Source organism: Poecilia formosa, unplaced genomic scaffold (assembly GCF_000485575.1).
Source record: "Poecilia formosa unplaced genomic scaffold, Poecilia_formosa-5.1.2 Scaffold14, whole genome shotgun sequence".
Lineage (NCBI taxonomy): Eukaryota > Metazoa > Chordata > Actinopteri > Cyprinodontiformes > Poeciliidae > Poecilia > Poecilia formosa.
Genome location: NW_006799953.1, coordinates 35,204 through 47,802, shown reverse-complemented (window position 1 = coordinate 47,802; position 12,599 = coordinate 35,204). Strand labels below are relative to the sequence as shown.

Here is a 12,599-nt window from a genome sequence, read left to right as displayed (position 1 = left end):
CGTTAATACTGTGATATAGAGTCAGAGCCATCCAGTTACCTAAAAAACAAATTAATAGTTCTTTTTATCGTTCTAATTTTTATCGTTAGCACAATAGCATCGCAAGACAATGCGATGCTATTGTGCTCCCTCTGACAGGTTTTCTTTTATCATTCAGTTCCTTTATTCTTCCGTCGACTGACCAGCTTCCCTCTCTCCCTGCTTAAGAAAAGCAACATGACAAACTTTCAGATTTTTTCATTTTATAAAATAACTCTCTCAGTTCACTTGAAACGATGCAACGTCTGTCGGTCTGTCGCACACGATCTAAATGAAACTGATTAAATAGTGACAACATGAGAAAACAGATGAGAGATATGAATGCTTTTGCAATGCACGTTCATGCTGTCATAATTTTATGCAAGACAGAATACGTTGACTTTACTTTCCATGTTGACCTCTGATACAACACTGCAGAGGCATTACAAAGCTTACCATCCTCTAATTATTCTAAATGCAGCTTACATGCAGGAGAAGCAGAGCAGAAATCAGCTTATTTCAGCACGGCCGCAGGGTCTGAATGAAGCATTACCTATCGACTGCATAGGGGGGAAAGCCACAGAGCACACTGGCTAATTGCTGACCACAAGCAGCTGACTGGAAGAGATACTGTACTGTCACCGGCAACGACACGGCAAGACAATAAAGATAATTAAAACACAATCTGTGGTCCGATTTGGTTGATTGTGTGCGTCAGTCAGAGCACTGAGGACAAGAATGATGTGTACTGAGTCAGGATGTCCTGTTGTATGTAGAGCAGCTATCCTTAAAGCACGGGCCATAGTTTTCTGCTCTTCCTTTAACTAGGCCAACAGCTATCCGTTAGGCCGCCTGTGTTTACATGGTTTCCGCGAGTTTCAAGTTTAAGACTTTTTAAGACGTTTTAAAGACTGTTGCGAATGAAATTTAAGACCTGCATCACGACGGAAATGTGTAAAGGAAAATCATATGTTTTGCTCTCTACAGACTTAAAACAGACACAGAATGCATCTACCACTGTATGGCTGGCAACCATGCTAGCTAGCAAGGGCATATTAGCTGCAGCCTCAATCATCTTGAGTCACAGAATACAATTAAGATGTCTGCGTATCACTCAAACTTTTGACCGACAGAACAGTCCTGTGGGAAAAATTTAAAATCAACTCCAACTTAATTTTTATTATTATTATTATTAATTTAAGACATTTTAAGGCCTTAATATTAGATACAGGAAGTGAAGACTTTTAAAGGATGCCCAGACACAGCAAATGTTTCAGAGCAGCGGCCTGATGTTCAGCTGTAGCTGGCAATCAGAGCTGCTCAAATTTTTATCTTTTTTTCCAGTCAGAACACAGCAAAACCAGACACTAAAAGGTTCTGCTGACAATACTCTTCAGTGCAGATGCTGTCACTGAGTGAAGACTGGTCAAAGTTAGCTACTTTCAGTATAGAAGTTGGAAGCTGTTTAGAACTTTATTTTGTAAAGTATACGTGCCATTCAAAGAGAGAGCGTTACTTTGAGGAATCAATAGGAAGGCTAAGCGGAGTAAAGTAAAGATGCATATTTTTATTTATTTGAGCTTCTGGCCTTAGCAGCGTAACAAAACAGATTTTAAAATCTAATCTCATGCTCTGGTAAAGATTTATACTACCAATTAGTATAATAAGATATACTAAAGTCAGTTTAAAATGTCAATCCAGTAATCATTTTGTTTTTGCTTAAAACAATGAAAATAATACAAAATAGCAAAACCTTTCACAGAGACTGTGTGGCATGCAAATTCACTCACCACAAAGGGCAAAGAAAAGATTTTGAAAAGTCTGTGCGATTTTGGTATTAAAAATTAAAGCGTGAGGTCAGAGGGAGTGTCTGGTGGCACAGACGTCTGTGATTTTGATCACTGTATCACTTAACAGGAAGCTGTTTAAAAGCACCAGTTCAATACCTGGAAACTAAGAACACGTTTGTTATAATAAATGTAACCATTCATCTCCAAACAGATCAACAAATAGCATGTGTGTTTGGTTTAAAAAAAAGAGCAGATCAAGGTTTGTGACATATGTTTGTGGAATGTTGAATTTAAAGGGATAATCTTGTAATCCCTTCATTTTCTTTCGAATTCAAACAAATACAAATGGCAAACACTTCATCCTATGGCAGTACATCTTTCCCAATCAGTCTTTTTACACATTTCATTTAAGAATTAAAGTGAGTGTGTCTATTAAAAAAAATCCCTTAAAGCAGTGGTTTCCAAACATTTTCTGCGTTTAAAGGCGGCTCGGAAAAACAGGTTACAACATGTTAACAACGGATTAAACAGTTTTAACTGCTGATAAAAGTGACAGAGGACACAAATATGGGAAGTGTGGAAGCCTCTATTGTATCAAATTGACATAGGAATAACAGAGAGTTGGCCATTCTAAGGTAAAAACCCAGCGCATACAGTGTTCATGTTTCTTTTTTTTTCATCCAGACGGCTTCCCGCGCCCCACAGTTTGAGAACCTCTGCCTTAAAGAATGCTGGAAATTAGCATTGGTAAACAAAACGCTGATTAGTGCACTTCTACAGCCGTTGTGACTGCACATGAACAGCCTAAGCCAGACGTGCCCAAAAATTACAAAAAAAAAAAATATATATATATATATATATATATATTTTTACACACACAACAAGCAAAAGAAGTCTGCTTTCTGTAGAAAAGGGATCTTGAACAACATCTTGTTTTATTTAAAACATAAAAAGGCTCTTTCAGATTCTGCCCAGCTGGATTTATCTTGTGTCTTTTCAGCAACAAGAACAGAATACGGCTCACCGCTGCCGAATGGCCGTACTCAAATCTGTTTTGTAATAAAAGTCACTGGATGATTGTGTTTGTATTTACCATGACATTGAAAGCAAAAACATGGTTGATAAAAGATGAATAATTAATCTAACATCCTCAAGGCTTTTCAGGTTACAATGTAAAACCACAACATCAAGACAGAACAAATTTAAATGTTCTGTCTTAAATTTAATACCTACATACCTGTGGTAGGTATTATTTATCATAGTCATAAAATCATATCTTTAGAGTGCAATATGGATAGAAGATAGAAAACTACTTTAATTTGTAAGTTGTAAAAACAGATACTATGAAATGACACACACTTTGTACAAAGTGTCTCTTCATAAAACTCACTGCTTCATCACTGAAAAGGTCAGGTACAAGATGACTAAATGTGCAAAGATAGAAAATGATGAGGGTGATGAGGGAACCGAAGACCAGCAACACAGATCAAATGGAAAGAAAAATAACTGTCCACTCAGAGTGGCAAGAGGAAAAGCTGTTGACAAAAAATAGTAATAATAATAGGGTGACAAACGTGTGAACGAAGGTGCTCTGGTCAGAATACACAAAAATCTAATCGAATCTTTCTCCCAACTATGTACGGTGAAAATCACCGCACTAAACGCTGAATACATCATCCCATGACAAAGCAAGGTAGTGGCAGAGTTATTCTGCTGGGATTTTTTTTTTTCTTAAGCAGGGAGAAGGAAGCTGTTCAGAGTTCAGAAGATGGATAGAACTGAATGTAAGATTTCCCCTTCCAGCAGGAGAACTGCTAACAGCTGCAGTGAAATGTTTTTTATCTGACCACATTCATGTGTTAGAGTGGCCTAGCTTAAGTCCAAACCTAAATCACATTGAGAATTTGTTTCAGGACTTCAAAATCTGTCTGAACCTAAAATGCTTTGTTAAAAAAAATGTCATTCTCTAGATGTAAGGGAAATGCCCTACAAGCTTTATTTATTAAATGCAGCAACAACTGGTTCTGCAAGGTATGGGTTGTTCTATAATTTATTGACAAAAAATGTTGAGAAGAACGTATCATCTTCCTCCCACCTCACAATTACATACTACTATCACAATAAATCCAAATAAAACGCATAAAAGTTTGTTGTATCAACATAGTTGAGTCGCTAAACTTCTATCTGCTGCTGCGATAACTTAAGCATTTAACCATGTCGAGGAAGTCGTTAAATTTGTGCTTTGCTCAGTTTATCGCCTGCTAACCGATTTGTGACAAAGGTTATGTAAAACAAGCACGGCTAAATTAAAATTGGAAGTAGAGCATAGATGAGACTTCTGAAACACGCTCTTTAATCCTGGTCTCAGCAGCATATTCACATTCCCAAAGCACTTCTGCTGCAGTATGTAACTTTTACAAAAATATGTTTTTTACATATCTGTTAAAACCATGTCATGACGGCACAGTATGAGACAGACGATATGCGAAAAGATCGAGCTCCTCCACCTTCTCCCAGTGTTGCAATCTAAACAAAATGCACCGTTGTTAAAAACAGCCAATCAGAGCCAGGAGGAAGGTCTTGGCACTGTCAATTACCCTGGTGTAAGTGCTGCTGAATGTGCTAACGGTTGGAAACAATTTAGGAAACCAATTATACGCTAGTTATCGGTGGCCCTGCTAACTAGCCTTAGCATTTGTGGCAGGCTTGGTTGTAATGTACTACCTGAAGCGTAGCGGAGATCAAGCAAGAGGATGGCGTGTACACGAGAGTGATTGACCACGCTAAGACCCTACGCCTTGCTGTGATTGGTTGTTTCTGGTCAGGAGTGGTGTATTAGTTAAAATGACAGCAAATCCATATATGGAAGGCAGAGGAGCTTAAATTTTTTTCCACAGATTATCTTGTATTATACCGTAATGACACAGTGATCATTTTAACAAATACGTAAAATACATATTTTTTGTTAAAATAACATACTGTAGCTTTAAACTTGCACAGGAAAAGCACAAAATCTAAATGACCAAAATGGTATTCGTCAGCTGCAATACATCTCCACCTTTATTTAGAAAGTGGTTTTGATGAGAACAAAACCAAAACAATCTTACCAGAAACTGTAGTCGCTGCTCCTCTGTGGGTTCCTCCTGCTGGGAGGAGGTCGGGCTAAGGCCCGGTGGGGGCGTCACTTGCAGCCACGACTCCCCCGCCTCTGCCGGAGTCTTCTCACACCTGGATGGAGCTTCATCTAAGGCCACACACGGGGGCTCTCCTAAAACCTAGCAACAAAAAACAGCAGCAAATGCATGGTCACTTGATGTAGCGACAAGACCGAGCAGTGAAACCCAACTCTGTAAGAGGGGCTTGGGGGTGGGATTAGATCTGAACCTGCTTCCAAGTGGTCCAACTACAATCAAAGAATAATCCAGGGGAATCCCCTGAGCCTCCAACATGACTGAGACACATTGGCAGTAAGACTGTCCTCATTAATTAGCCAAAGTGAATGACTGGCATGTTTCACTGAGGATGTTTTAGCCGGATTTGTTGCTTAAAAAAAGAAGAAAGCCCTGATATGATTCCGCAGGTGAAGGAAACGTTTGCACTGGTCAAGGATTGGGAATCAGCATCTAATTTTAGAACAAACTGACTAATACTCTGAGTAAAACTGTGCTAGTGCAGCCAAGGCCGTGACCCAATAACAGGATCTAAGATGCTCTGCCACGTGCAGAAAGAGAGGCCTATTCATTTCTTCACTCTTATTTTACACAGATGGTCGTCCAGTGTGCAGGGAACCGTTTCACATGAAGCTGATAAGTGATTTTGACTTTTCAGAACCTAATCGGTGATCTGTCCATGCAGTTAGGGAGGGTATCTCAGGTTTATCTTTTGGATAGAAGACCAGATGGTTTAATGGCGAAAGGCTGCAGTAAATCCACCGGCGCCTGAACACGAGAATGAACAGCTACGCTCGCTAATTTTTCCCTTCCTTGCTTCGGTGATCGTTGCAGATTGACAACGCGATTCCCGTCGCGGACGACGGCGCGGCAGAGATCACCGTATCCTGGCAAATTTCCCATCTTGAATTTGGTCAGACATACTTACCCCAGTCAATCCTCCAGGGATTCCTAATAAGCTTGTAGCACTTCATACTGTACACACTAATTAGGCAAGTTTAAGTTGGTGCAATTAGATGCTGTGCTCTTGCTTGTGTTTTCGGTGCAAGATTACCGCAACATTTTGATTCTCAATAAAAAGCACATTTTTGCCAACTTTTTTTAATTTATTTTTTCTACACATTGAACTAATATTTTAAGTTAAAATAAGTCTGGAATAGGCATGGGTTGGTTACCAGTACTCAAGCATAGTAAAGTTTTAAAAACTACAAAACCCTCTGATGTTCTTTTCATGAGATGGCAGAGAAAATGATAGAGTGATGGGATTTTCTCTGGTTGCATGGAGGCACACTTCGGAGAAGTTGTTAAAGTTACACAGAGTCTCCATGGAGGCACGGGTTTTCTCTGGGTACTCCAGCTTCCTCCCACTGTCCAAAAACACCACTTTTTTTTTAATTTATCGAAATTTCCCTTATTTATGAGCGTGTGTGTTTTTGTTGGGTTTTTTTGTCTATTTGTGTTACCCTGTGAAGGACAGACACAACCCCCCATCCTGTGCACTGCTGGTGAGCTGGCTGAAAAGAAAACGGCAGACTTTTTCCTTACTTAAATGAAGTCAGCTGTATTTCTAGTATTATAAAAAAAGAAAAGAAAGACTGATCATCATGACAGAAAAATTAAATAAGCACCACGTCACTCTTACTAAGTCAGTTCTCTTTGTAGTACATTTGTGACTTTTCTCTTTTAATAAAAAAAAAAAAATGACCATAAAAGAAATTAGGTTGTGTCATATAGTGTTGTTAAAGTGTTTCCTTAAGTAAAACTGTGGTACTTTCCCCTCAAGGTTAAGATACGGTGAGAATCTCACGCTGACCCATTCCTGTTCTGCTGTGTTGGACGTTTCCAAGCAACACTGTTTATAAATATATCACGTTCTCTAATCCTCCCGTTGCTCCCTGCAAAAAGAGCAACTGTTTTTCTGAAATGATAGGTTCGAAGCGGATATAATCAGTGTTCGGCCGCCATGAGATATAAACCCAACATGATTTAGGTGAATAACCTCAGAGAGCCGAATATTACGTAAGCTCTTGTTTATACAGTGTTGAGGGGGGGGAAAAAAAGAGGAACAAAGCTTCTGTCATGAATGTACATTCTGTAGGCACACTAACTTCACTAAGATTTTGTGTAGATATAGCTGACAGTTTTCAAAATTACAGGACCTGTGATTCCAGGAATATTCTTTACTGATGCATGCAGCACGATGTCAGTGTTGGGTTTGTTTAACATGATTATTTTTTAATTATTTTTAATCTAAATCTCACTCTGAAGTAAAACATTTGAAATGATCCTTCAGATTCACTTGGACCAGAACAAAGGCATTTACAAATGGTTTCAAAAACAAGCGTCTGGAATGTATTTTGAGAAAATAATTTAAGAAAGAAGAGGCAAGTCTTATGTTAGCATTATTCACATATCATATCACAAACATATCATTCATATGTTTACGTTTGAATTAAATGTCATGCATGATAATGTTACCATTTTGGTCATTTTTACCATTTATCCATTTACATAGGAAATATGTTTCACAGTAGAGAATTCCCTTTTTTAATTTTTTTATATTTTTTTAGAGATGCACTCAATTATTTGACGATTTGAAACTGGCAAATTTGATAGCTTAAGCTATTTTTGAAATATGCACAGAGATTTTTCTGTTTCATTAATGTTGGCAGAGATTGTCACAAATAATTCTGTCTTAACTTTAAGATGAACTCAGAAACCAAAACTTCGAACTGCTTTATAGCGGATGTTTTCCTGCACAGGCAGCAGGGAATCAAATCCACTTGGAATGCAAATATTTAATCACTGCTTATAGATGGAAAGCCAGAAAGAATATTTAAATGCTTCATTTTATCATTAAACAAAAAAATGGGCTTAAAAAAGGAACAGGCTTAAACTCGTACTGACAGGTCAAATTTTTATAAAAATAGGACATTCCTCAGGATTTTCATGCTTTTTACATGCCTTTCTGTTACTGTGGGATTTTTACAGATTTTGACCGATGCAACAATAAAACTGGATAAGAGTTATGTTTGCCTTCCAAGCTAAGCTGTGATTATTTTTCTATTATTCTAGACAAGAGTAAAAAATAATTTAAAGATTGTGCTTACAATTATTACAACCCCGATGAGTGAATCTTCTTTAAGCAGCTTGAAACTTGTCCACAGAATTTATGTGTTGTAAATGGTGAAACATTTCTACATGGAGCCATTTTTACTTCTGGGTTCTTGGGGAAAAACGTCGGAAGTGATCCCAGAACCAGAGAAGCACTGATCCGATCTTTCTTGGTGGGTTCTAATTTCTAGTTTTCCTTCAGGCCAAGTCTGATTTTGAACGCATCCCCAGTTATGCATTAACATAGCATATGTTACTATGCATCTGACTTGCTGATCGTCATTCAGAGGCGATAAAGTGAAACTTTTGCGATTCCAGCATCTGGATTGTTGACCAGTGCACAAAGTGAACACTGCATTCTTCAGTTTACAATGGCAAAAGTAACAAAACTATATTTAAGATGACCTCGGGTCGCTCGCCAATAAAAATGCCACTTAATGGTAAAGAAATGATGAGTCTCCATTGTAATGTAGACCAAAGCAGGTCCCTCTAAGCATGGTGGAGGTTTGGGTTACGTTTGCCCACTCAGTCACATCGTCGCTCCACGGATTCTGCAGAATCTAGTACAACCTGGGCCCATGCGTACTAAAGCAGGGCCAGATCCCATTCAGCAAGCCCTGAATGCCATAAGCACATTGGTGTAATCCCCCACAGACTACTGAAACGGGTAACTGGATCACTTCTTTTAAAAGCACCTTAATGGATTGGCCTGGCCGTTGATTTTCTTTTTAATGCGGAGCATATCGATGTCCACCTATCAAACGCTCCGTCGCGACGTCCCGGGTTCGTTCTGTCTAAATTCTGCATCTGGAGGCTCCGAATTAAGACAGTTACAAAACCCCGGTACCTGCTGGGCTGCCCTTCACTAGGCCTCATGCTTTCTGATTTGGAAGAAACTGTCAGTTAGGGAAAAAATGGTAAGTGTGTGTTTTTTTGTTGTTTTTTTGCACAGATTTGCACAGTTGTTTACAGAAACAAGTAGCATATTTCAATAAAAACCTGCTAAAATGCAAGCTGAAGAAATACTCAGACCTGTACAAATGTGTTAGAAATAATATTAAGGACAGAGCTAATTTAAGCCTAAATCTAACAGCTCACACCTTAAACCCACTTTTGCACAAACCTTTTTCGTAATGATGCTATTTAGCTTTTTTCCCTCCCTTACTTTTAGTCCTGCACGGTTTGGCATTCACACCAAATGGACCCAGCTGGAGTTAGCCAAACAGAACCAGAATAAAACAGCTGACAACTACACAGAAAGAGATGAGGACTCAAGAGAAGAAAAAAAAAAACAAACCTACCCCTTCAGTGTGATCTGTGGCAATGTCAAGGTTTCCCTTGGCCTGCTAGTTATCCAGAGCAGGGCGAGATGGAAAAGTCTTTAGTGCGGCTGCAGTCTTACCTTCCATCCAAAACCCTCTCACCGCTGCTACAGCAACAGAGAGCGGATTACTGGACTGTACCATTCTGTTGTTGGAGGGGATTAGAGTTCACACAACATGGCCCCTTTCTGGGTGTGCGCGTGGCATTGGGAGTGCATGTGTGCGTCCCGCAGATGAGAGATTACCACAATCGGCATTCTCACTCGAGCTTCGCAGGCAGAGTATTTATTTCATGGGCAGAGGAGAAATTTGCAATAACATTATCTGTAAATCAAATGAATGTCTTTAATGTTATGTAAAGTGATTTACATCCAAAGGGGAGGCTCCGCCTTCAAAACATGTCCCTCAAAAGGACAGAACTGGAAATTAGCTGATGCGAGTGTTCATGTTTTATATACCAACATTTTTATCAACAGATAGGAGAACATGTCTGAGGTTTTTTTTTTTCCACTTTAGGGTTGATACCGGCGTGTGCTGTGTGACAGAAGTGAGCACAGAGAAGATCAGCATCACACGCAGAGAGGATCAGAGTGTAGGACTTTGGTAGCTTTGATCAGACCCAAGTTAAAGACAGGGAATCGCCTCATTATGGCTTGTGGGAGATTAGTATCAAGTCCAACGACAAGCCATTACATAACACTGAAAAAAACGGCGTCCCTGCCAATGTAAACAACGGTTTTAGAAAACCTCAGAGAGCGGCGTTTTCCATCACCGACGACAACGTCGACCCCGACTGCGCCACAGAAACCACTGTCCTGATTCCTGATCTGCTCTGTTTGCAAGTGACAGCGATCCAAAACGACGTCCAGTTAGGACCGGACATTTACTGTGGGTACTCACGGCTCCCCCGCCAGCAGGGGTCAGCGTGGAATTAGCTGTATGTCGTCTTTTTTTTTTTTTTTTTCCTTTTTCCGCTCTGCCTCTTTGGCGTTTTCCTCACACTTGTCCGTGCCGTCGCCGTCGGGCCTGGGCCCGGGCCTTTGCCTGGACGAAGTGACAGACAGCTGCCTCTGAAGCCGCAGCACCTCCTTCTGAGACTCTCTGAGGAGTTTCTCATATTCCACCTGAGACGACTGAATGGGGGAATCCTGCAGAGGCACAGGAGGCAACATCTGAAATAATGTCAGGAAATGATGTCCGTTATGGTCAAATCTTTGTTGCTTGTATGGTTTAAAATGAACTAACATAGTGTTCTAACCCATGAAACAAATGTAGATATAAACAGTTAATTTCAGTTAGATGTCAAATTTGAATGTTGTTTGATTTGTTTAACAAGACATCCGTAGACGTCCTGTCGTCACTGTGCTGTATCTGTTCTCTGAAAACCTTTTTTGTTTTATAACCAACAGATGCTCAGATTAAGAAGAATCAGCTCCTATTTACAAACAGGCAATGAGACAGGCAGCCTGTTCCTGCACTGTCATCTATCTGTCCTCAGCAGTGTAATACAGGCTTGGGTTGGACGGCGCAGTACCCAAACTGTCCAGCAGAGAGCAGCCTTGTGGCAGAGATGACAACTGAGGTTGGATGGAGAAGAGCTCGAAAATGTTGGTGTTTTAGCTCGTTCTAGGCCAAATACTGTGACTTTGATTACTATGAAATAAAATGTGCGTACCTTAGCTGGTCCGAGTCGTGCCTCCAGCTGTCTGCACTCCTGCTGCAGGGCAGCAATCTCTTTGTCTTTAGAGAGCAGTGCATCAGCATGCTGGGCCAGGTCACGAGCTCGTTGGCGGGCAAAAGCTCTTTTGTACTGCTCCACAGCAGCAGGTCTGATGAGCGAAGGAGGATTCACCTAGATTAGGAAATAAAGAACTAAGTGATAAAGTATTGAATGCAATAAAAAAAAACTAATTGAACATACACATATAGTATTAAATCACACACACAAAAAAAAATCAACATTAGAAGACGTGTAAATTCGAGATGATTGCATCGGCCAACACTGGCAAAATTTAGCTCCCAAAAAATACTAATGCTAATACTTAGCAACTGACTTTCCAGTGACACTTTTTCATTTACAATCACTACCAATATTTATGTGCATAGCAAGAAAAAAAAAAAGAAAGAAATAACATAGTTAATGCTAATTATTTTATTGATCATATCTGGGTTTTTCTCTAATCGTTTAGGCCATCTTCAAATCTTAAAATGAAGTTCACATTGGGAGAAAGGCTACAGTGGCTCTGTTCGCTTTGTTAAAAACTTCACACAGCTGAAGCAGGAGAAATGCATTTTTATGACGTTTAAAACTGAGTGGTAATTTTCTTAAGCAGAATTCAGTCTTTTGCAAGTTTAGTCTGGTTACACAATTAACTGGAACCACGTGGAAACACATCACCGAGCCAGCTTATCAACAAGTTATATCAAAACAGAAACATTAGCCTAGCACAAAAAACCCAAAAAACTGTTCAATATGAAATCATCATCAGCAGGAGCAAGATGGTGGGACAGTTTTGAAGAATGTAGCCATATGTGACGAGTCACATATGGCTACATAAACATTACATAAACAAGAGAGAGTGTGCGTGTGTGTGTGTGCGCGTGTGTGTGTTTTAGAAAATATGCTGTTAACACTTGAGGCTCCAACAGTTCAAAATTTACAGGAACCACTGGTGTCTGTGATAGATGGATATCATCACCGCAGGGAGATTGAAATGCCAGATAAGTGAGGAATTCAACCAAAGACTGAATCTATCAAGTTTGCATTAGATCAGGTCCTCAGCACATGACCACGACATAGGTTATTTTAAAATACGGTAATACAAAAGACAGTCTATCACATAAAAGTATGCCGAGAGGCAAAGCGGTGGAATATTGCCACTTCCAGGTGGCTGAACTAAAATGGGACAATCTGTAGAGACAGAGGAAGAACTATAGTCAAATGGGGTTAAGACTTTGTGCCACTCTCAGAGCCAGCCTGGCAAACTCTGATGACCAATCAACTAGTTACTGGGACCAGTAGAACTCGGAGCTCTTTGGGGAACGTGACCTTTAAACTGGGAGAGTTGCTAAATCAGATTCCAGGAACATCATCATGGCTGAGCCGAGATAACTCTATTTATAAGAACCTTTAAAACAACAAAACTGACCAAAGTGTTAGTCACAGAATGGAACAGCTAAAATAC

At 39.7% G+C, this 12,599-nt stretch overlaps 1 protein-coding gene across 5 annotated transcripts in view; it reads right to left on the bottom strand.

The window, feature by feature from the left end:
* tspoap1 (TSPO associated protein 1) overlaps positions 1 to 12,599 on the bottom strand; it is a 69,732-nt gene that overhangs the window by 36,018 nt on the left and 21,115 nt on the right. For 4 of the 5 annotated variants that reach the window (XM_016668228.1, XM_016668231.1, XM_016668229.1 and 1 more), the window contains 3 exons: positions 11,090 to 11,266; positions 10,380 to 10,562; positions 4,916 to 5,083 (listed from right to left, as the gene is read on the bottom strand). In XM_016668228.1, coding sequence (XP_016523714.1) covers positions 4,916 to 5,083; positions 10,380 to 10,562; positions 11,090 to 11,266 — 528 coding nt within the window. Of the gene's footprint in view, positions 1 to 4,915; positions 5,084 to 10,379; positions 10,587 to 11,089; positions 11,267 to 12,599 lie in introns of all 5 variants that reach the window. The other variant, XM_016668227.1, reaches the window with a different exon arrangement.